Here is a 25394-nt window from a genome sequence, read left to right on the forward strand (position 1 = left end):
TCAGCTTCCTGGGTTTATCAGTAATCACTCTGGATTCCAGGGAGATTACTGGTGGACCTAGGAAGGTGAGTAGCAAATACCACCTCCTCAGTGGCCCTGCAACCTGCATGGGGCATATCAAAAGCTTCTCTGGATGAGTGAGAGGCAACCGCATATGAGGAGGGACAGGGCTTTTCCCAGGGCTGTTGCTACAGCCTTCAGGAAGGGCTAGTGTTACCAGGGTGGGGCCTGTGGGATGGCATAATCTGGCCATAGCAGGTCTTAAGGAGTTGAATGCAGCAAAACCTGACCCTACTCCTTATTAGTATAGTGGTGAGTATCTCTGTTTGTCATGTGAGAGACCAGGGTTCAATTCCACCCCAGGGAGAGCAATGCCTTTTGAATGGGGAGAAAGACATGCCTGGCCTGACCAGCATATTCCTCACCTCCTTTTATGGTGACTTCTGTTCACACCCTGAACTGTCGATTTTCACCTTCAGAGAGACAATTAGCCCACACAGCCACTGTGCCTGCTTGCCCTCTATGGCGCCTTCCGCCACTGTGACTGGGCCCAGCTTCAAGACCTGCATGTCAGGGCACTTTTCGGAGTCGCAAAGGGAAATACTCTGGCCCAGGGCATGATGACACTCACCTAGCCAAACCAGGGGGAGAGGCAGCTGGTCAAGGGGCGAGAAAGAGAAAAGCAGACAGGCAGCAGGCTGGTCTCCCATCTTTGTTCCTTTTGTTACCATTTTAACTGTGACAGTAACGGGGAGACTTGATTAATACCTGTGGCTGCAGCGTAGGTAGGTGGCCACCCCGAGAGCGCAGTACTGCTGTGTGTCACCTAGTGGCTGGCCATGGTTGTATACTGGTTAGCACTCTGAGCCATAGCTGCGGCAACCTCAGCTCGAATCCAAGGCTTTGGCTACACTTGAGAGTTACAGCGCTGGTGGTGGCTTTACAGCGCTGTAACTTACTCCCCATCCACACTGGCAAGGCACATACAGTGCTGTATCTCCCTGGCTACAGTGCTGCTTGTACTCCACCTCCATGAGAGGAATAAAGACAATAGTGCTGCTGCTGCAGCGCTGGGGTGCCAGTATAAACAGGGATTAATCTTACTATGCCGTAACTGACCTCTGGAACCTTCCCATAATCCTAAGTAAAGAAGGATAACTCGCTTTGTTTTGTTGTGAACGGGGGCTCTCGGAGCTGCTTAGCAAAAAAACAAACACAGCTCCTGTTTGCTGTGAATGAGCAAACAGGCAGGGGGGCTCCCTTTGGAAGGCCAACAGCTGGTGTTAGCTTGAAGAGAGAGGGAGGTAGGGCGCTTGAGGCGAGAAGCAGGACAGAGGGCGGGGGGGGAGGTGATCCGTTTTTGGGGAGGCTGCTTAGCTGGTCTGTGAGGAAAAAAACAAAGAGGGCTAATTGCCTTCAGTGAGTGAGAGAGGGGTGGGAACTTGCAAGGCAGGGATCTGACAGAGTGTCGGCTCCAAAAATCCTCTCTCTCTCTCTCTCCCACGCTCCCTGTCACACCCCACCCCACCCTCTTTTGACAAGCACGTTGCAGCCACTTGAATGCTGGGATAGCTGCCCATAATGCATCGCTCCCAATGCTGCTGCAGACGCTGCAAATGTGGCCATGACAGTGAACTGGTAGCCGTCAGCGTGGTCAGACTGCAGCACTTTCCCTACTCAGCTGTACAAAGACAGGTTTAACTCCCAGTGCTGTACAGCTGCAAGTGTAGCCATACCCCAAGTCATGGCATTGCTTTTCGGTGGCAGAGCGTCTGAGATGTACCTAGTGGCTTAACCTGAGTGCGTCCATTTGCAAAGAGAGCCAGCAGCTGGTCCCTAGTTTCCGCTTGGTGAAGGAAAGTCAATCAAGTAAATCCATCAGAAAAAAAGAGAAAGAGGAATTCTTCCCAGGCGCCAGCGTCTGGAAACAGCATATTCCATCCTGGAAGTGTCTGTGTTTTGAATAGCTGGTCACTGCAGGTTTAAAGGAAGGATGTGCCGGCGTGAGAAACTGTGGCCCTCCAGAGGTGATTCTAAAGCCAAAGGGGCCTTGAGTGAGCTTGTGATGTTGTGACTTTGAGGACCATCTGAAGTGTGGAAGGGGAAGGTAGCCAGAAATGGTTGTCAGAGGAACAAGGTACTGAGAAGCCCGTCAGTGAGGGAAAGGTCTCAGGTAGCCCCCCCCCCCCAAGGCAGCTTGCTGAGGGCTTTTCCCTGCAGCGTCTTGGGGTCTGGGGAGGGGAGGCATGGCACATCTTAGAGTGGCCCACGACTTCTCTGGCCGAGGGAGGGGGCACTCAGGACTTCTCCTCTGGCCGAGGGAGGGGGCATGTGGGACTTCTGCGGGGGGGGGAGGGGCAAGGGATGGGACTCATGGCCCCAGCTGCAGGGGTGGGGAAGATACGCAGCTGGGAGCTAGCCTCCCTAAGGGGGGGCTCCATCTGCTGCCCGGGGCAGCACCCACTTGCCCAGTCAGGCTTCCTCTCCCACAGATTATTATTAGCACATACAAATCTCTGTAGTAGTGGGTATTTAAAGGTCTTGAGAGATATGGGTATGTACGTAGATAATATTGTGGACTATGCGCTGAATCAGAAATATTAGTCACAAAGGGCCTATGGAACACCGTCCCTGGTGATTTCAAAGACGTCAGGCTTTGGACAGACAACTTTTACCCTATGTTCCTCCTGCTAGGCTTATGATTTTCTGACTGGTGCCTAAATACAGTATCTTGGCCATAATTGTCCCACAGTTGTGTATTATGGGTCTTGCTCTTGCAAAGGGCTATGGCAGTAATGGCTCCTTACACCCACAAGGAGTCTTGTTGACTTCCATGGGACTCCAGGTGGCAGCATGAGACCACACTTACGAAACTCTTTGGAGGTGCAGATGTAGTTCTGTAGCCCAAGTCAGTGGGACTCTGCATGGGGAGGGTAAAACTCTGTGGTTGTAGATTCCTTTGCAGGATTGGGGCCATATTTTTGTATTTCATCTCCCTCCTTCTTCATCACTTTTGATAAAGTATTTCAAACAGAAAGAATGAAAGTAATATAACTTGGGAGGGAGGCAGTAGGAAGAAAAAACACAGAAGTCATTGACTTAGAATTTTTTTTTAAAACCTTTTATTAATTAGTTTTGCCAAACAGATAATGGATCTGAAATTCATTTGCTAAAAAGTTTCAAAGTGAACGCCACACTTGCCTGACACAAAGTATGCCTCTGTGACAGCAGGTACCATCAGCTTATGGCAACCATTGAAAATAACATTTTTATTTTGTATGCAATAATGCAAACTTCAAAAATAGTAAACTATAACTTTTTTTCCTTTTTACATAGCATGTGATCTATCACAGATAGAAATTTAATGGCGAACCTAAATCGCATAAGTAAACATCCTGGTGCTTACAAGTTTCATAAAAAGGTGTTACATTACATTTGATGTAAATATTGTACATTTCTTTTTAAAACTCCCAACTGTAGAGTGAAAGCAACTGGCAATTCACCTTGTTGGGCTCAAACTGTACATCATGAACCGTGTTTCTCTAGACCTGGCTGTCAGCTTCCTTGTTCATTTTATTTCAAGTAAAATTTTCCTCTTACTCACACTAGTGTAAATCAAGAGTAACTCCATATAGGGGTAAAATCTGTGCAAGTGAGAAGAGACTCAGGTGCACAGCGCATGAACTTGCAGTCTCTGAGCCCCCTAAATTCCCAATGAAGTCTGTGACTGACACTTGTTGACTTTCATGGGAGTTTTAGGAGCGCTGGGGCCCCCTATACTGTAAAATGACAGAAGTTACTTTCAGAGTGACCCGTTCTACACAGATAAAGACTAGGATTCTGTAGAAGGCACTGTATTTCTCTTGCATGATCTTAAACGTGGAGTGCAGTCATGTGCAGTATAAGGAGACTGTGCAGTATAAGCTCTTGACTGCTTCTCCTGTATTACTTCAGTGCAAGCCTTTCAGCACATTAACCTCACTCTTGTCCTAGCACAAAGTTCACTGAGCAGTTTCCTAATCTCTCTCTCTCCTCTCCCACCTTCTCAAAAAGATTTGCATTTTTTTTTTAACTTTTAAAGTTACACGTATAGCTCTGGTAGAAAATAAACATATGACGTAGCATAGCATCTGCTCATTTTAAATCACAGTGTGTGATGTGTCATTTAGTTTCTAATGTTCAAAATATCTGCCCTGCTTCTCATGAAAATTGATCTTGAAAATGATATAAGCAAAGATAATTTGACTATACATTACATTCACTGAAAAAGAGGAGAGAGGTTCTTCTTTTGATTTTTTTTGAAGTGGTAATTCTAAGTGAAAGGTCTGATGTGAAAAAAGTGCAAGCAAATAGGACATGCCAAAACTTGATGCCTTAGACTGTATCATATCAAAACTGTACAGGTATGTACACTATACTGGACGTATGTGCTTCGCAGGAAAAGACCCTTGAATCATAACATACAATGTTAATCACAGAGTTTCAGTAAAAATAACATTAATGAGCAAAGGATGACATGGAAGGGCGAGTTCTCCTGCTTTTGCTCTGCAGTCCTGAAACAATGTCTCCATTCCCGTCAGGGATCTCTTCCTTCTTCCGCACTTTGAGGCGGGTGAGGAGCTTCATTAACCAGACGTCCCATTCCTCTGGTAGAAGCAATAAGAGGAAGCCCAGGCCAATGATGACAATGGCAATTACACGGACACTGTTGAAGACAATTTCACTCGTGTAGTGATCAACAACTGTATGAAACATTGAACTGATATTATTAAAAGGGATACGGCATTGGGGCAGCATCTCACCCCACCCCCCATACACTCTGCAGTACATTGCTTGCAGAGAAGCAGCACAGGGCAGGCTTTTAATATAGGTGGGGTCTCGCTCACTTAGAACGCGTGGACTTCTGGACATGAAACACTGGAGAATAAGCCTGTTAGAGACAGACTTGTGGGTCTAGCGCTCTCCCTGTTAGTTTAACCTGGGCATTCAGTGAGTCCAGATTACCAAGGGCAGAGAGTAGCCAGAATTTGCCTTAAATAGAGCCGAGGTGCGCTGTGGCACTGCACCTCTCACCCTGCACACTAGCCAGTACTGACAGGCAGCTTCTTAAAGGTATAGCAACGCCTGCTGTCTATCCTTGCTTTACAAAGACTCCTGACACCACAGCTCAGGTGTGCATCTCTTTCACCTCCCAAACCTGGAGCTGCTGAGGGGAAAAATAAGCAAATAAATACATAAATAAATAAACCATGTTCTTAACTCGGGTTAAAACAGCAATGAAAACATGGCAACTCAGCTTTGAATTTGAGTCAGCAGCTTGAGTTCAACCTATAGGGGAACCTGAGGAGGAACACAGGCTGCCATCCTGTGTGAAAAGCTGAAGTGCTTTCACTGTCATTTTAACCCGAGTTAAGAACACACCTTTTTACAGTGCAGATGTATCCTAAGAAGCTCAAAATGGGCTGAGCTCTGGAGGTTCTTTTATCTGGATTATTCATTACAGCAGAGAGGTTAGGCTTTTACTTTCATTGTTTAAGTGTAAATAGCCGCACACTTGGATTAAATGGCAAAGGACATTGCACAAACAGTATGGTCATTAGTTCCAAGCAAAGCTATTAGAATAATGGTTTTTTACTTCTGGGTTGTGACTCTCAAATTGGTGACGAGCAGGTGTCTGGGGTTCGGGGGAGCAGAGGTATGAGCCTGATCCTATTCCCTGTATTTCTGCCACTGAGGCAGATTTGGTAGGCCACTTGCAACCATTCTCCTCAGATCCTGGCTGTGACCCACAATCCTTTGTACTGATCCCTGCAGTGCCTTTTGGAAAGCACCACAGGAGGAAGCACAAAAGATGCTAGGGAAGAGCTGCACTGGACCAGCTGCTAGTGTGTGATTGTGCAGCCCTGGTATGACAAGATTTAGCAACCCTGGCACACAAAGATCTGCTCTGAACATGTAACAATATTTCACATTTACATAGCACCTTGCAGCAGACAAGCTCAAAGTGGTGTACAAAGACAGGTAAGCATTAGCTCCATTAGAGAAATGAGAAAGCTGTGGCCCCCAGAGACCAAGTGACTTGCCCTAGGACACACAGTGAGTCAGTGGCTGAACTGAGAAAAGAACCCAAGGCTCTTAGCTTGCAAGACCCTCTGCTAACTGTTTTATCACATTGCCTTATTATGAAATAAACTTTGCCGCACAACACATTGTAGTAAAGAGCTCTTGTAATTACAATACTATAATGTTGGTGTACACTGTTTTTTCACTGGTGAGAACCACGTCTTACCTTCTGAAGGCTCCACTAGAAAGTTTTTGGCCTCAAATTTTATTTCCCTTAAGAGTTACTTTTACTTGTAAGTTTTAAATGCCAAAGCCTCCCATAGGTATTGCATTCCCAATCTCGCTTCAGAGTGCCTGCTGCATTGTGGTGGTCGATATGCAGTCTTTTCCCCTTCCTGAGTACCTGCTGAAAGTGCTCTTGCAGAGGACCCGGGGCAGTTCTGCTGTGCCCAAGACTGCAGGGCAGTAATGAGCAGTCATTGCATTGACACCTCACATCTTCTCTTCTCCCCTGCACAGCTGTGCATTGGGGAGAGGAGCTTTGGGCCTTAGCTGCCTCAAGCTATACACCAGCCTGTGGTTAAAACCAAATAGCAGGGGGGGGAGCTAGCCACGCTTGGTGACTATATGGCCTCATGAGTGCTGATGTTAAGCAAAGAAGTGATTCTGCATTTTCTTGTGTGCTGAGACATGGGGAAGAGAATAAATGTATCTGAAAAGAGCTTATGTCCCCCACAGGCCCAGGGCCAGCTAAACAAGTGTATGTGAGAGTGAGTGCATGCACAGAGTGAGGAGCTGGAGGACAACTCTGGTGCTCCCAACCACCCTCTCCACTAGGAAGAGCCAACAGGGGAGAGACAATGGACAGGCACATTCTGTTTCCCAAGATTCTGAATCAGAGAAGCTGCTGGAATGGTCTCCATTTCCCAGGGACCGGCGTGGGAGTTAGTGTTTAGTTTTACCAGTTTCCTTTTGTAACCCTGGCAGTGGAGGGGAAACCCACTGGCAGACACATTCTCCTGCAGAAGAAAGGAGGCAGAGGCCGATAGAGGATTCCCAGTGTGGACAATTCTTTTCCCATTATGTGCTGGTGTCGCACTGCCTAATGGAAGGGAGGTTCAAAGCCCCATAAATAGAGCTGGTTGAAATTCTCCTCTTTAAACTTGTTTTGTTTTGTTTTGTTTTTTTCCCCAAAGCAAACATTTGCACAGAAGTTTTTTGTTTCATTCAAAAATTTCAATATTTTTTAAGAAGGCAAAAATATTTTTGAGTTTTGGTAACTGTTTTTGTTATTTTGTTGAAAACTCAGAATTTTTTTCATTTCTTTAGCCATTTTTCACAGAAAATACCATTTTTCTAACCAGCTCTCCCCTTAAATTCCCAGGCCAGGCACCAGTTTCTGTGGCTGTTCTTGCTTATCCTTTATCTCTCAGGAAAGTCTTGCTTGAGAGGGGCTATAGGTTGAAGACTTACAAAATTATCATAAAAATTTACCAGCCCATGCCAAAATCTACTTGCCTAATCTTTACCATAATGATTGAGGATGTTAAACACCAATGATATTTTACTTGCCCAAGGCTGAACTATTACTATTCATAGGTGCTGCAGCTACGGGTGTGGGGGATATGGCAGCACCCCGTGAATTGTTGTGTTTCCATTATATACAGAGTTTACAGTTTGGTTCAATGGCTCTCAGCACCCCCACTACAAAAATTGTTCCAGCACCCCTGTTACTATTATACACCTCCCAGCATGATTTCTCATAATTTTATTTTGAAATGTAATATGATTGGTCTAAGTATGTTTAGCATTAGACACGTTCCTTGAACTGGTGAAAAACTCAATTAGCAGAACATTTCTTCAGCTATTAGTTTTCATCCATATGTAATGCAGGAAAATATATATTGTTTTAACCAGTTTGTTCTCTGCTTTTTGTGGGTGTGGATACAAAACATCATTTTATTCACTTCAGATAAGCTCTTAGTTTTTAGTTCTGTTGACTGTTTAAACATTAAGAGGCTTTGTATATATAGTAAAATAAAAAAGGAAGTTAAAAATTCTTACTTGCATTGACAGGTACGCTGAGTACAATTCCAAGAGATATCAAGGTAGGATATGTAATAGCAATTCCAAAATTTAATAGAATATTGAATGCTGAAGTAAGAAAGAAAAACAACTTTCATTTTTAGATACACAGTTCTTGTGAAACCAAGCTTAACTTATTTTACAGTACAAAGAGAGTATTTAATGGTGCATTTCCCCAGCCTTCAGGTAACTCCTGTTAGTATTTCTGGAAGTTACCTGTACACAAAGGCCCCTACCTTGCAAGCTGATCTGCCTGGGCAGACCCTTGAGCCTATGGGAGGCCCACTGACTTCAACAGGACTCTGCTGACAGGGATCCGATTGCAGGATTGGGGCCATACAGATCAGAATATGTCCCATATCATACAGTAGTATTCAATAACACAACTACATCCCCATGACAGTCCCCATTCCCTACGATTATCCAGTCTGTCCTCCCATTTTAAAATTTAATGTCTTCATTTGGGAAATCCTGGGTGAAAAAAGCATTTGTTTCCAGGCATTTTTGCATATCAACTGCCTGTAGATGATGGCTGCACATACTATAAATCTAACCTTGATGATATTCAACCTGTTTGATAAACAGCATTTCATTTAAAAAAAAAAGAACATAATGACTAAAATAGAGTTTTTATGACAAATAAATAGCTGTTGGGGAACCAACTTCATCCCTGGTCTCACTCCTCTGAAGTCAGTAAGGATATGCCAGGGGGGAGTCTGACCCACAATGTATGTTCGAATATTCTAGAAATGACTGTTTGCATGGATATGGCGCTTTTCAACTCAAAGGACACCAAAGTCCAAATTCTGCACTCTTTGCTCATATAAAACTATTGCCTTGGCTTAATAACTAAAATGCCGCCACTTCTGTAGCGGAACATGGCGGCTGTTTGAAAGCACAAAGAACTACGCTATAATCTATGACAAGAAGGGGAAAATACTATTTCCAATTGACACATTTTAGCGGGCAGAATGTAATTATCCAAATTAGAACCTGGCTAAGGCACCAGGTTAATACCTCTAATTTAGGAAAGAGTAGCACGGCATCTTTAATGCTCACATGTAGTCAAGGTTTTTGTTTTACAGCTCATCCACAAACTCTTCCTTCAGTAGCACAGTACAGCCCTATCATTAACTAAAGCTGAGAGTGCCAACTACTGACCACCAGCAGTACTGCAGCACACTAGATTGTCTTTGGAGGTTCCTATGCATTTAGGGAGTAAATATAATTACCATTGAAGTCAATGGGAAGAGCCCCACTGACTTCAGTGCTAGCTGATGAGACCGTGGCTGAACTGGCCTGGCTCTGGTTAGCTTGGGAAAGCTGACAAGCCCACATCTTCAAACATGTGGGTATTCCATTGGAACCATGGGCATTCTGCATTTGTGTGAAGGAGAGTTTATGAGTATGCATTAGGAAAAACTTTATGGGCCCCATTCTGCAAACGCTTTCGAGCGAGTGCAGTGCTTACTACTGAAATCGTTCTGTGGCTGTCAATGGGACGCTGCATGGCAGTAAGCATTATTCCCAACAATAGTCTGAGGAACCGGCCCTACATTTGTAGCTGTGCAATGGGCCCTCCAGATGATGTCTCATGCTAAACTTTGGGAGCAGAAAAAAAGAAAAATCTACACCATTTCAGAAAAATCTAAACTTCCATGGGGGGGGGGGCGTGGCCTCTGGCTACTGCTTCCATCAGAGAGTGTTACAAACTTACAGCATTTACTTACTCAATAAGAGAATTGAAAATCCACAAAGGTTCCCCCAAGGAATAACATCAAAAGAGCTCCAGTATTCCACTTTGGTAAAGTACAGAATGACAGGAATACAGGTGATGAAAAGGACATTGAAGACACTTAACACAGACAAGAATAAGGCGGCTTCTCCAAATTTAGCACTGCCCAGGAGAAGTTTGAACAAAACCTGCAAGAGAAAAAATAAGTAGGTTTGCTTTAACTCAAAAACATGCCTGATCAGCTGACCCCTTTCCACTCCAGCAATATATTAATGCAAGGATTGTGTCTGCAGCTGATACCACTAATGCAACATAAAATATGTATGTGGCGGAGGCTCAGCACTTTTTATTCTGAAAAACAGGAAGGAATTATACAAGAAGTTTCTTGAGTGGCATATTCTCTTAAACCTGTTTTTCTCTATAATGTTCTCTTCAGAAAAAGTAAAAATAAAACTAAAAATGAAAGAATTGGGGAACAAATAAATGCTCATGACCTCCTTTATCTGGCTGCATGTTGCTTAGCTAGGCCCTGATCCTGGTTGTAATGTTAACCATAACTCCCAGTTCCTGCTTTTGATTTTTTTCCCACTCATTAGAACATTCTTATAAGGATTTTAATGTTCAGTTCCTGACGTACACACAACCTTAATTCAATCATAACGTTTCCTGCCTGGGAAAATATGTGTGTGTGTAAAGCATCTCTCACACCATTGGAAGCTCTGTAAATATACTAAATGAAATAAATTGAGCAGTAATCTTGTGCTGGAGAAAAGAGCTGCAGTGTTTTATAGCTGAGATATTACACAAAGAAGTGCTACTTTTTATACTCTCCCAACATGCTCACCAGCCCCCACGTGTCGCCTCATGAACGTGCCTCAGCCCTGACCTACAGTCATCACCCTGAGGGATGTGATGGCAATTCAGCGGCCAGGCCCCTCCAATCCCAATCATCTTTGCTTCCAATCACCTGCTGACCAGAGTGCCAATTACCTGCATTATGGCAGTGGGTTTATATAATGTAAATTTTCTTCTCTCTCCTAGGAACTCAAACCACTCCCATAGGCCACTGGACAGTTGGCAACAGTCTTCACTCACCTAGCAAGTATGTGAACTCTCTAAATCCTATTGCCCATGAAAGGCTGTACATCCCAATGACCAGACCTCAGTCCCCATGCCCCTTAGAATGCCATGTTAAAAGTACTAAAGAGGGCAGGGAGAGTTAAACATTTGGTTCTTCCCTTCTGGTGGGGGTGATTTGTTAAAGGGATTTAGGTTTGTGGGGAAGAAAAAGAGAAAAACATTGATTTTTAAAGCAATCTCCCTATGTAAGTACAAAGAGGCTCAGTTTTGCTTTCTGTTTTACTTACATCAATCTGGAGTAGCACCATTGACTTCAGTGTTTGCATTACATTTACATTAGTAAGTCAAACCTGACTTTGGCCCAGGATTTCCTCTACTGAATGCTAGTCGCTAAAATTCAGTAACTCAATTCAAGCTTTAGTGCATAAATCAAAAGGATGATGGGCGTGTTACTATCTTGAATCAATCAGAAACCTGTTTATGTTTTGTAGAAAAAAAAGTCACCTGCTACATTTAAGATACAGAAAGTGACGGCTGTACACTTTCCTTAACAGCGAGTTATGAACCCATCCCCACCATCCCATAAGAAATGACAGGGCGAGTTCTGATCATTAGCAGGGACCACCATTCACTTTTGCAGCCGAGGGAGCACTGAGTTTTGGTAATCTTATCTCAGACAGGAGGATGCTGCAGGAGCAGAAAAGGCCCAGTGAACAACAGTGTACGAAGAGGAGTGATTTGCAACCCCCTGTCTGTTTACTTTGAGAAGAGGAGTCAGAGGCAATATCCTAGAGTGATATAACACAATGAATGGGGGAGAGAAGGCTCATTTAGTGTTCCTATTGACTTGTCAAATGGCTTGTTTCCCATCACGAGCTGGTGTCAGAAAGACATTTCCTGTTCCAGAATAGCAAAGCACAAATTAGTCAAGGTGCATTGCAACTTTTGCTGTGATACATGCAATATATGTGGACAAGACTTGGAGCCTGAATGTTGCTAGACTAAACGATCCATTGTACTGTTCTAGGACAGCAAGTCCTATGTTCCTATTTCACTATGGTTTTAAAGACACTGAGTTTCTGCCTTACATTAAACTACTGTGTATCAAGTAAAATCTAAAGAGGTTAGTGTGCTGGCAGTACTGCTGTTGTTAGATTCAATTAGCCACTATCTCTCCTTTATTTAGTGAGTTCATTCTGCTGAGAACATCCTAATACAATACACAAAACCATGTTAGTGACAGGAAACCATCAGAAATATCTCCACAGTCAGAGCTGGCCAAAGCAGCTACTTTTCATACTTGTTATTCTGAGTCCATTCTGGATCAGGTCTTTAATGAATCTGAATTCCAGTTGCTCCTCATCTGATACCTTCAGGGCAGTCTGTCTGGTTATTTTACAGAGTAATGACAAAGAGTGAGAACAGAGGAGACAGACAGTCAATGTGTCTGTGTAACAGAGATGGCGAAGGGGCTGCAGGAGAGGACTGACAACAAGCCAATGTCAGCTGTTTGTTCCTGCAACTAGTGATGGGAAAATCTGGTATCCGCATAACATGACATTTATGTCTTCATACGCCCCTTTTATCACCAATAAACAAAAACACAAGGCAGATAATCAATTCTGTTCTGTCTGAATTGACTAGGAGGGAGTGGACTTTAATTTCCAGTCATTCCTGTAATTTCTGACAGTAATCACACCATGCTCCTTGTTCTGAACAAAAGAAAAACTGATTAAAATCCTAGAAACAAAAGCAAATACAGCCCCAAAAAGGAGCATTAGTCCGGTCACTCCTCCTTTCAGAGGGCTAAAGACAGACTGATTCAAGTTTAGGAGTTTTAAAAATGTTCTTATGGTTGTTGTTTACATTAGAGCTATAGCATCTGGGCTTGACTTCCCTTTTTTGAACTGGAGGCCTCTTACAATCTTTAGCGAACTTATAGTAACTTCATAGAAGGTGACACCTGAGCTGAAGCTTTCCCCGCCCCCAGACTGATGACCCAATTCAGCAAAATACATAAGCGAGCACCTTAATTTTAAGCATGTGCTATTCCCACAAAAATCAATGCTTCACGTCAGGTCTGTGCTATGCACATTGCTGAATCAGGGTCCAAGTCAGAAGGGTACGGAGACATTTTAAAAGCCAAGAGCTTGAAAGAGCTTTTGGACAAAATTTTCAGACTTGGATTGCTAAAATTTGGCACCTAAATGAAAGGTGCCTGATTCTGAGAAATGCTGAGCACCTGCAGCTCCTGCTGAAGTGCATTGGAGCAGATGGATTCTTTGGTGGGAGTCATTCCCCCTCCCCCCCGAAAAGTAGTCACTTATTGCTCCTTAAATAGGGACAGATGATGGCAACATAAGTAAATATTTCTTGCCAATGTTAAACTGGTCTTTATGCTTATAGCAGGTACCCATAAAAAGAGCATGCAATGTTGCCCTGCATAAAGCTTAGGAGAGGTAGTATTTGGTGGTAAGTTGGGACCAACTCATTAATACGAGGTGGTCGGTATTTTTTAGCCCGAAGAGGTTTGTATGCATTTACCTTATAAAGAGCAGACATTGAGGCAGATCCCACAACAAGTGCTATTCCAATAACTGAATGACTGTGGAATCCATCAGCATAGGTCATCATGACTATCCCTGCAATAGCAAGTATAGCAGCCACAATCTGGGAGGAAGCAAACAAACAAAGGACGTGTTATTTAACAGCCCCTGGTGACTGAAATATTTAAGAGCCATTCTGAATAAGAGCTCCACATTTCTGCGCCATCTACTTTAAGCCTTACTGATGAGAAAAGAGCAACCACAGAGAGCAGAGCAGTCTGCTAATGTGTTAAGAGAATATACAAGCCCCACCAGTTGGTTGAGAAACTGTCTGCAAGGAACGGTGAAGAAGAGACTGTGTCAGATCTCAGAGCAACTGGCCAGAGAGGAGGTGCTCTTCAGAGCATTGTCTCCTGATAAACCTGAAGAGTGAATTTCAGCCGTCACTGAGTCTTGACATCAGGTGGCCTCTGCATCAGGTGTTTCACAATAATACATGACTTTGAATTTCCCAGTGCTTGAAGAAATGAACTAAAATTCAGGGGAGATGTCAGGGGAAAGGGGCTTATTGAAAAAAAAACAGTAAAATAAAGAATATCTGAGTATTTTACAAGTCAGCCAGTGGGTTTATTCAGATGTAACGGGGGAGATAGACTTTATGATTCAGAAGAATGTTTACATTTTGAGTGGGATTTTCAGAAGTGCCTAAAGGAGCCATGAGCACATTTTCTATTGACTTGCAGTAGCACTTGGGCTCCTAAATCGAGTGCTTTTGAAAATTCTACTCTATGAGCATAGAGTCTACACTGATTTGGGAGAAGAGCTTAGCTGAGAAAATTGGTTGTGTGCTGCGTATTTAGTATTGATAGTGCGGATCAGTAGGCACAGTAGAGTGGGGAGAGCAGGATGTTTCCTGCTTCACAGACTACTCATACAGATCCCTCGGGGAAGAAAGTCAGCACAGTGTCTCAGCCATCCTGGGCATCGGAAGCAAAGGGATGGAAAGAAGGATAATAAAAATAGGAGAATCCCTGTTTATCCTGCAGATTTCGTTAGTTTCACTCCTCCAAGATCTTGGTTATATATTCTAAAAGGAGTGGCTGGAAAACCAGGGAGAGACCAGTATATCATACATGTTCCATTTAGAAAGGAAAGGGAGATTTTATGTATCAGCCAAGTAAATGCTGTAATGTCACTCCTCAGAGCATCAAAGGCCGAATGCTATTTTTGCCCGAGGAACTTTAGTTGCTCATTGAAGATGCTGGACTGACTGCCCTTGAGGGTAAATTTCTCTTTCTACACAATAGGTGCAGCCTGGCTCATGGCAGCGTAGGTCTCGCCACACTGCCCCGCCAGCACTCCTCGGAGGTGGGCCTTCTAGGGGTGGAAGCATTCAATCTCCAACCCCATTCAATCCTATGCCTCTGCCAGCACTACCGACAGGAAGGCCAGTTAATGCCAGTGGTGGTTTTGGTGAGAGGCACCTGTTTAAACCTTATATCCAGGCCTCACATTCTTTGCTCTCTTTGTGATGTAATTAGAATAACCCATCCTATTCAAACCATAGCTAGGGGATCCCTGTAATAAGGTTATACAACTTTCACGCAGGTGAACCCATCAGTTTTTTCCAGAGTCCAAAAATCTACAGCCTTAGAGAATATAACAGAATTTAGGCTACAAGAAAGAGCTGAAAAGCTTAAATACTAACTAATCTGACATACCACAGCTGGATAGGGGCAGGCTGGATGGAGGCAGTTTACAGATTTAGGGCCAAATTTTAAAACTAAGGTTCTAGGTTTCACCTGCAAAGGTGTACATGCACAAGTAATCAAACACACAACCTATTTCTATATATGGGTATGCCACTACCTGCACAGTTACTCTTGTGTGCTTGAATGTACAATTTTGCCAGTGGCTCTTTAGTGAGTTAGAGTCGTATGAGCAGAGCAAAGGACAAAATCAGAAGAGACCGAAACATTTGAAAATTGTATCTATTCTGTAGAGAGCTGGGACCTTTAGCTAAATAAAATTAATGCTCAATATTAGAAATGCTAATGAGATGGGGTTTGATCCGACAAGTTGCTGACTATAATGGGAGTTGAGAGAGCTCAGCACTTTGCAGGATTCATAGACTCTAACGCCAGAAGGGTTCACTGTGACCACCTAGTCTGACCTGCAGAGCACAGGCCACAGAACTTCCCTCCATAATTCCTGTTTGAACTAGAGCAGATCTTTTAGAAAAACATCCAATCTTGATTTACAAATTGCCAGTGACAGAGAATACCACAAACCTAAACTGTAAACTGAAAGCCTCTTTCATCCTGGACGTGGTGGAGAACTGAGCCCTCAATATCTGATTTTAACTATTTCTTGAGGCTTTGCAGCCTTACAGAATCTGAAACACTAGTGCAGCGCATCAGCAGTAGATTATAAATAAGGCTACCATTTATTCATGGGTATTTATAGTAAAAGTCATGGCCAGGTCATGGGCAATAAACAAAAGTTCATGGCCCAGTCAATGACTGACATACTATAAATACCCCTGACTAAATCTTGCGGCAGCCACTACTGAAGGGGGGGCCTCGAGGGGCTGCTGCTGCGGGGTGTGTGTGTGTGTCACGGAGGGCTGCTGCTTGGGGGTGGCACATCATGGGGATCTGTTGCTGCGGGGTGTGAGCCATGGGGGCGCCGCTTCTGAAGGGTGCCCCAGGGGTCACTGCTGGAAGGGGCAGGGCCAGCAGCACTAGCTGCAAGGGGCCACAGGAACAACAACTGCTCTGGCCACCCTGGGGCCAGCTGCTTGGGTGGCCCTGGGATCAGCCACACTGGCCACCGCAGAAGTCATAGAGGTTGCAGAAAGTCACGGAATCCATGACTTCCATGACAGACATGGAGCCCTAATTATAAAATCTTTGGTGCAGGGTTATATGTTTGTAGGGTGTCTAGTGCAGTGGGACCCTGGCCTCAAGGAAAATAATAAATAACAACTAACTGTGACTCCGAACACTTAGCTCCTGATTTTAGAAAGGGGCCAACCTTTTAGAAGTTCACCCCCAAATTAAATTCCAAACACGTGGTGTTTGTCCTTGTACCTGAATAAATCAGCTCCACTATGACTCAGGAACTTACAGAAAAGGGAAGGAACAGAAGGAAGAAAAGGTGGCCAGCCATCAACCAAGGAAAGAGGAGGAGACTCCATTCAAATCCCCAGTCATAAAGGGAAGTACCCTAGCACACTTGCTACTCAATACACAGTGAAAAGAAAGAACAAACTCTCATTGCAGCATCTTCCCTCCACCAAAATGCCCAAGCCCTTCCCTGGAGGAGCCCTTCCTAATCCCCATGAAAGATACAAAGGAGTCAAGGAAGAGCCTGTCCTCTCTGCCTCATTTTCCAGGGGAAACAAAATACATCCCACACCTGCAATACATTTGCCACTACTCAGACAAGAAGTTAATATCCAAGAAGTTCAAGTATCCCAGAAAGTTCTCCCTCATCCTCTAGCACTTTGTCAGTTAATAGCTGGGTGAGGAGAATGTAGCATGTCACTCTTACTCAGCACAAATGGGAGACAGTTCCTCATGAAAACCACTTGGACTAAATCTTTGATTAGGGCCAGGCACCACTATGGAGGACTGAAGTTTGGAAAGGGTACAGCACCTCTCCATGAACTATACCCTTCCTTGTCATGTTGTTCCTCCCTCTGGTACCACATGCCATCAATGATAGGTGGAGATATTTTGGCATACCTATGGTTTTAAAGCACTATTTTCTTATCAGGGACTATTGGAGAACTGTGTCTCCATTTTTTTTCTACTTATTTACTGACAAGTTGGCTTATCCCAAGACAATACTAAAAATTAATAAAGAATAATTAAAGATGCTTCAGACCAAACCCTAGATCCAGGCCATTCATCATTCACCCCCTTTCCTCTCTTGAAATGGGGGAAAGTTCAGACCTGGATCCACCCTTCAGTCATTAGCTCTGTACTCAGTCAAGCCAAAATCCCAGATCTGAGCCTAGGAATCCAGATACGATCCTTCTGACATGAATGCATCATTACCAGTATCTTCCATTTATACAGTGCCTTTCATCCAGCAAGGTTACAAAGCATTCTGCCAACACACCATCTTTCTTGCCCATGTGTGTGATTGTGTGTTTACAATCTTTGTATCACTCACCACAGAAATGCAGCCACCTAAAGGGGTGCAACACACCAGTTGTTTAACAGGGTACAGCAACACTATACACTGCTTTGGAAAGTCACTAGGAATACCATCTCCAGCTGCACATGCAGGAGAATTAAAGAGGGAAGGATGTAAATGTTTTCCACTAGAATTTGACCAGGACAATGGAGTACTTACTAAAAGTCCCATGGGAGGGCTAGAGACCCTGATTGTTTTTTCCTCTTATCCAAAAGACAACACAACTAGCATTACCATCACCCCCTAAAATCACTACAGCTCTCCTACAGAGGCTCCCTCACTGGTTACTCAACCCCCTTCCCCCGTAGTTAAATGAAGTTCAGAGTCAAGTCAGTCTTGAAGGTTAATGTGCAGATAACAGCTGGAAGGGCAAGGTACTCCTTTGCTGGTACCTTTTGTAATCTTCCCTATTGCAGCCTCAGGGCCATGCTGCAATAACAACAGTGTGGCTCAAGATTTTCAATCACACAGAAATAAATTCTTCTATTAAAGTTAATTTTTAATCTCTGCGTATCCTGGGGTTTAAAATCTCTCTGAAAACAAACTAGAAATATTGCCCAGGTTTACCAAGAAGAGAGCTGACTCCTCATCTCCACTTCAGCTGGTGTAATGGGACAGGAATAAATCGTTGGTGTCTTCATACGGTAATTGCTTTCAGCCTCACTATAGGAGCCACAGACCTGACACTGTGTCACTTTTGGGGAGTGCCGATAAATGCCAACTGCTGATTGGTGCTGCCTCTGCTGTCAGAGGGGAATGTGAGAAGCTGCTTCTTGGTTCTAAGGGCTGGAATGTTCTTCAAGGGCATAAGGGAGACAGGACTTAATTTTAACAACTGCAAAGGGAACTCTGGATCAGATTGTCCCTCAAAGCTATGCATTGTGGGCCCCTCCTCCATCTTTCCCATGGAAGGGGTAAACTGTGTTGGTGGCAGCTCTTGGACCAAACAGAGGGTTCTGTGTGACTGCAGGGTCTATGCAGAAGTTGGGAAGGCTGCAGGGAAATCTCTGTTTCCTACCTATGGGCCCACAGAATTAAGCAGAAAATCTAACAGAGAATTTATTGAAGTTGTGCTTTATTGGAGCTGTGCTGGCAAGTTCCAGCCTCCACAATGCCCCACTCAGAGATCTCCTGCTCCAGAATTCCCCCCCTCTATCTAGCCTGTTGGACACAAACTAAGACCCGATAGTTCTCTCTAGCTCTTCACCTGCCAGAGTGACTTACACAGACTGTGTTAGGTAGTATTCGTACACGAGATCTCACTGAATTTTAGCCCAAACTGTGCAGTCATGGAATGGATTGCTGAGCACACTACAGGGGCATTTCTCCCCCCCTCCCTCACACTTCCACACAGAAACAAACCTTTTTAAAAACAGATACTTGAAAAATAGGAGTTGAATTAGCCACATCTATGTTTATATCAGTTGCTATCAACAACCAGGTCTGACACAGAACTTAATACTCCAATAGCACAGGGCTTGTGTCATATGCAGATATGAGCTGCACCAATGAATTCAGAGAATATGGACAAAAAATTCACAAGGACATGTAAAGCACCCGTAGAAATGCACAGTTAAAAAAAATGTCTAAGTACCATAGGCTCAGTCCTTTCTAATCAAAAGAGAACAGGAAAAGGATGATAAATGTTCATGACCACACAGGGATACCAGTTATCCTTCATGTCACAGGCTGGGATAAGTCATCTCCTTTGGAAGGGACAGTGAGGAAAGAGAGCAAGATCTAGGAAGAGGAGGCTGCAGTGTTGAGAGAGATCCACACAGTGATGGTTCTTAGTGCTGATTTGTTTTGTAATGAATGCATTTCTGCACAGGCTGGAGGACTGCAAGCTCTGTAAGGATATTATGCTGACTCAGCTCATGACTTCACCTCTTCAAAAGATCAGAGAAACCTGCTGTTATTAGTGTCAGATGCTGATCTAAATGAGCCAGCTGGAAAAGGGTTAAAGCGAAGGAGGGAGGGAGACAGAGAGATAAGGAGACACTTACCCTCACTCCCATGAACCTGTCCCTGAGAACGATCCATGAAAGCAAGAACACAAAAGCTTTGTTGCAGCAGAACAACACGGAGACATCCGTAGTGTTTATTTTCTTTATTGCATGTAAGTACAGGTAGTTTGTGAGTGTCCAAAGAACACCAAAGGGTGCTGCCTTGGTAAAAAACACCTTCATAGTCAAGCCACTGTCTCCAAAAAATCGGCAGCACTCCCTAAAACAAGGAAAAAAAGGCAATGTTATTATACCTGAGTGGCAAACAAGTCCTTCATGCATCGTACCAATTAGAATGCTATTTCTGGTACCATGTCTTTCCTACAAGAAGGGTAACAAGTTTCAGTCTGCTGCAAAAGCCGTCATTTGCACAAAAATATTGAACACACAGAAGGGATTATAAAACTGAAAACGATGAGCACATAAGAGTATGGTGAAAGGTGGAGGTAGGGGATCAAAGTGAATAACTACAATATTAATAGGGTGCTTGCACCTTGCACTTTTAATCTATATTTCTCAAAGCGCTTTATTTCATTATTCTCATTTTACAGCTGGGGAAACAGAAGTGATTCTTTAGCTTGCACAAGATCATCCAACAAATCAGTGGCCAGGCTGGGAGCAGAATCCAGGCCTTCTGATGCCCAACTCTTTGCCTTAGCCACTGAGCCAGCGGCCTCCTCGGTAAGCAGAAAAGAGAAGAGATGGATATTGAGGCAGGATTTGAAATGGCTGGGGACTCACTAGAACTAAGTTCAGGACAAGGCTTTTCCATCAGACAGGTGGATGTGGCTAAAGGCACTGCCACTGTCAGAGACTCACAGTGAGGACTAAGTCTTGCCCATAACCAGTTCAATGAACAGAGGAGAGGAAAAGGGAGTTGGTAAAGTCAGGTCTGAGGGGGCAATAGGGTCAGTGAAGATAAATAAGGATCAGGGTAACGAGGTTATGCTTGTGAGTTCTTGATGGAACACAGGTGGTCAGAGTGTTCTCGGGCAAGTTGAAATTTGGCAAGGAGACCAGCCCAGAGGGAGTTGTAGTAATCAAAGTGGGAGGTTGGGAGTGCATGGATTAAGGAAGTGGGCAGACAGAAAGTGAAGATAAGGGCAGGTATGAATTATATTATGAATCCAGGTCCAGCTAGAGGAGGTCCTGCAGATACTGTTGGTAAGATGGAAAAATAAACATTGATGGATCATTTCTGGTACATCCGACAAGGCAAGATCAGTCAAGGAGGTAGATGGAAGAAATTAGGGAGCATTAGGGCATTTACTCTAGTCTAAGAGAAGGAACCAGTCTTGGAGACAATAGGGTGGAGAAAATTTGAGTGGAACCAAGCACTAAGGAATATATGACAGAGAGAGTGCACAGAGAGGTGGAGATGTTGGCAGGGACAAAGGATGGATGGGAAAAAGTTTGGTGTCATCAATATAAACATGATGTTTAATGTCAAACAGATTGCTGAGATGGTGATAAAGCAGGGATTAGATAGTTAGAGGTGTCAAGAACACAGCTGTAGGACATCTTTTTTGGTGCAAACATTGTAAGCTAAAAATCAAGAGTCACTGGCTTTATGACTACTGTAAAACTAAAATGACATGTGCTAGTCAAGTTGTTTGCATGCAAATTCAGTAATGCAAAATGGAAACACAGGGATTTGTAATCTGAAGAATATTGTTTGCAGCCTAATGACGTTCAGATGGCCCTTACCAGACCCTCAGAGCTCTTTCCCCAAAACAACCCATACCAATTAGAGTTGAGAGGATAAACCAGGGCCTTCCAGCCCAGTCCTGCATCCTGAGAGACCCACTAGAGCACCAAGCCCTCTGCCTCTCTTGCAATCCTCCACATGGAAGTAGCAGCAGATAGCGGGAGGAGTCTTCACAGTCTGGTGACAATAATTCATCTCTGAAACCTGGATTCTGGTTGGGTTGGGTGCACACAGCACAATGGGGACCCAATCCTGGGATCTTTTGGTGCTACCACATTAGAAAGAATAGTAATCTAGAGCTTCTCCCAGCTACCTCTCTCACACACACAAACGGGCTCTTCAGAAATGTTGTCATGTTGTTACTTTGGGAAGGGCTGCTCTCTGACATTTTGGAGGAGTTCTCTTCTTTGAAAAGCAACAGGTTTTTGGTTAGGCCCTTCTAATTTTTTAGCTGGATTTCACTGAGACACAAGGAGGTCAAGAAATTTGTCCAAGGTGAGTCAGTGGTTCAGCTGGGATCAGAATATGTGCTCTCCTACACTAAAGGTTCCTGAGAGATTCTACACTGCCTTGAACCTTGTATAATCACTTCAACCTGTGCAAAAAGAGTGCAAGCCCAGTGTAAAATACAACCATTCTGATTTGCTAGTCTTTTGTACCCTCTTTGCATTCTGCAAATGTATGAAGGACTGCACAAGGTGAAAAGATGGAAAATCAGAACCCCAGTCTTCTTACCATCAGGCCATGTCTTTTCCAGGTAAGTGAGAAGTAAGGGGTTGTTGTTGCTGACAAATATACTCACCCTTAAATCTACTCATTTTTGGTGCCTTCTAAACATCATGCTAATAAAGTCCAAGGAGACCTGAGGGATATGTGGCATTTTTTATGCACAAAATCCTTCAAAGTATGACAGCTTGCTCTCAATAGATTTCTCTCCCTACATCTTCCTAGTTATTTATCAGAGCAGCTCAATGTTTTCTTGGTGCACCATCAGATGAGACCAAAACAATACAGTGCTCAAAGGAAAAAGCCCATTACTTGTGAAGACTTACCAACAGGCATCTGACAAAGGTTGCTGTGGATGAATAATGTTAGATAAATACCCCACTGCAAAAGTTTTGTGAGAAACAAGATAGGACTAAGACATGACCTCTGGAGCTACGGTAATTATAGCACAGCCTCGATGTGAAATCAGCAATGGATAATTGGCCTCTTCATTAAACACCTCTTAAGTACACTTTGGAGGCAGCTATTTCTTAAATATCAGCATGCTGTGCATCATTTTTATTCCAGCCGCACAGCTACATGATGCACATCAAATGTTTTAATCTTCATATTTTACGAATACTGTTTGGTAAAAATCAATTTAATCATATGCTCGATCAGAGGTTCTGTCCCACTGCCATCCATGCATGCTTAAATACACTGAAAGAGGCAACTTGTTTTAAATATTTAAACAATCTCATCTAGTAACAAAAATATTCTTCCTATTTCTCAAGAAAAAATTATCAATTGTTTATAGATTCAGAGTCTCTCAGGCCAGAAGAGACCATTATGATAATCTAGCTTGACCTGCGCAACACAGGTCATGGAGTTTTGTATAAGCCCTGATCCAAAGCCCACTGACATTAGTGGAAAGATTTCCATTGACTTCAGTGGGCTTTTGATCACACCCATAGAGCTTTAAGTGGACTGGAGCCTGCTTGTCTGTCTACCAACTCTAGGTAGTCAGAGACTGCAACTTGCCTTGTGTGATGTGCCTCCAGCACTTCAGATCATCTGAAGCATTTCAGTTAGCAGCCTCTGGTTTGATTATGAGGGTGCAGGTGACAGGTTGCTCTCAGTGAGGGTCCTCAACTGTGCAACTCTTCCTGCTTCAGTTTGACAATGCCTGAATTTGTTGGTCCCCCTAGTCTTGCTGCCAGACTGGTCTTTGGCTTTTCTGGGGCCTGGGGAGAGGGTGATCAGGTAGATGGAGACAGTGGTACTTTCATTAGGAGGGTTCAATCTCTTGGATACTGGTCCTAAATTATTGCCATATCTTAATATGGGCACATGCACTTAGGACACTGAATGGGCATCTTTTAAAAAGAACTAAAATAAACATTTGTAAATGGGAATTTTGTAAATAGGAGTATCTCCTGTGTTGTTGGCACTAATTACAACACAACTGCACTTTCAAACAATGTGATGCCAGCACACAGAATGAGTAACTGGGTTCTGTGCTGACAAGCTCTATGGAGATTAAAAGTGTGTGTTTGTGTGTGTGTGTCCTCCCCTAGAGTGCACTCTATAGCAGAAGAACATAACACACCAGCAGCAGGTGGCCGTTATATCTGTACAACACTTAGCACAAAGCAACTGCAAGAAAAGCCTACAGCAATCACTGACAAGAACATAACAATGGCCATACTGGGTCACTGATGGACCTATCGTCCATGAACTTATCTAATTCTTTTTTGAACCTATTTATACTTTTGGCCTTCACAACATCCCCTGGCAATGAGCTCCATGGGTTGACTGTGCACTGTGTGAAGAAGTATTTCCTTTTGTTTGGTTTAAACCTGCTGACTAAACAGGCGACAACTTTTTTCTGCGTCGGTGGGTAATCGCGCCCCCGGCCCTGCTCCCACCCCGACTCCACCCTGGCCCCAAAGTCCCTGCCCTAACTCCGCCCCTCCTTGCCCCATTGGACCCCTCCCAAAATCTCCGCCTCCTCCCCCAAGCACTGGGAGGGAGCGAGGAGATCAAGATGTGGCAGTGTGCTCAGAGGAAGAGGCAGAGGCAGAGGTGAGCTGGTGCGGGGGGACAGGGCGGGGAGCTGCTGGTGGGTGCAGAGCATGCACCAATTTTTCCCCATGGGTGCTCCAGCCCTGGAGCACCCACAGAGTCAGCGCCTATGGCTGCCTATTAATTTCATTGGGTGACCTCTGGATCGTGTGTTATGTGAAGGGGTAAATAATACTTCCTTAGTCACTTTCTCCACACTATTCATGATTGTATAGACCTCTATCATAGCCTCCCCCTTAGTCGTCTCTTTCCTAAAATGAACAGTCCAGTCTTCTTAATTTTTCCTCGTATGGAAGTTGTTCCATACCCCTAATCATTGTTGTTGCTCTTCTCTGCACCTCTTCTAATTCTAATATATCTTTTCTGAGATGGGGAGACCAGAACTGCACAAAGTATTCCAGGTGTGGCTGTACCATGGATTTATACAGTGGCATTATGATATTTTCTGTCTTATTATCTCTCCTTTTCCTAATGGTTCCTAAAATTCTGTTTGCAATTTTGACTGTTGCTGCACACTAAGTGGATGTTTTCAGGCAACTATCTACAATGACGCCACAATCTCTTTCTTGAGCTAATTTAGAGCCCCTCATTTTATATGTATAGTTGGGATACTTTTCTCCAATGTTTATTACTTTGCATTTATCAACATGCATTTCATCTGCCATTTTGTCACCCAGTTTAGTGAGAATCCTTTGCAACTCTTTGCAGTCAGCTTTGTAATTAACTATCTTGAGTAATTTTGTATCATCTACAAATTTTGTCACCGCACTGTTCACCCTGTTTTCCAGATCATTTATGAATATGTTGAACAGCACTAGTCCCAGTACAGACCCATGAGGGAACTCCATTGTTTACTTCTTTCTGTTGTGAAAACTACTTATTCCTACCCTTTGTTTCTGATATTTTAATCAGTTATTAATCCATGAGGGGATCTTCCCTCTTATCCCATGACAGCTTACTTTGTTTAAGAGCCTTTGGTGAGGGACCTTGTCAAAAGCTTTCTGAAAGCTCAAGTGAACTATATTGATTGAACCATCCTCCTCCATATGCTTGTTGACTCCCTCAAAGAATTCTAATAGATTGGTGAGGCAAGCTGTGTTGACTTTCCCCCAACATATTGGGTTTGCTTGATAATTCTGTTCTTTATGATAGTTTCAATCAATTTGCCTGGTACT

General features: G+C 43.7%; 1 protein-coding gene across 4 annotated transcripts in view; it reads right to left on the reverse strand.

Moving 5' to 3' along the window:
* Positions 1 to 3131: 3131 nt before the first annotated feature.
* Positions 3132 to 25394, reverse strand: part of SLC35F3 (solute carrier family 35 member F3) — a 302289-nt gene continuing 280026 nt past the window's right edge. For 3 of the 4 annotated variants that reach the window (XM_050951543.1, XM_050951546.1, XM_050951544.1), the window contains 5 exons: positions 19722 to 19941; positions 13508 to 13633; positions 9879 to 10071; positions 8128 to 8217; positions 3132 to 4742 (listed from right to left, as the gene is read on the reverse strand). In XM_050951543.1, the coding sequence (XP_050807500.1) occupies positions 4498 to 4742; positions 8128 to 8217; positions 9879 to 10071; positions 13508 to 13633; positions 19722 to 19941 (874 nt within the window). In that variant the 3' untranslated portion in view covers positions 3132 to 4497. The remainder of the gene's footprint in view (positions 4743 to 8127; positions 8218 to 9878; positions 10072 to 13507; positions 13634 to 19721; positions 19942 to 25394) is intronic. The other variant, XM_050951545.1, reaches the window with a different exon arrangement.

This window comes from Gopherus flavomarginatus, chromosome 4, assembly GCF_025201925.1.
Source record: "Gopherus flavomarginatus isolate rGopFla2 chromosome 4, rGopFla2.mat.asm, whole genome shotgun sequence".
In the NCBI taxonomy this organism is placed as follows: Eukaryota; Metazoa; Chordata; order Testudines; family Testudinidae; genus Gopherus; species Gopherus flavomarginatus.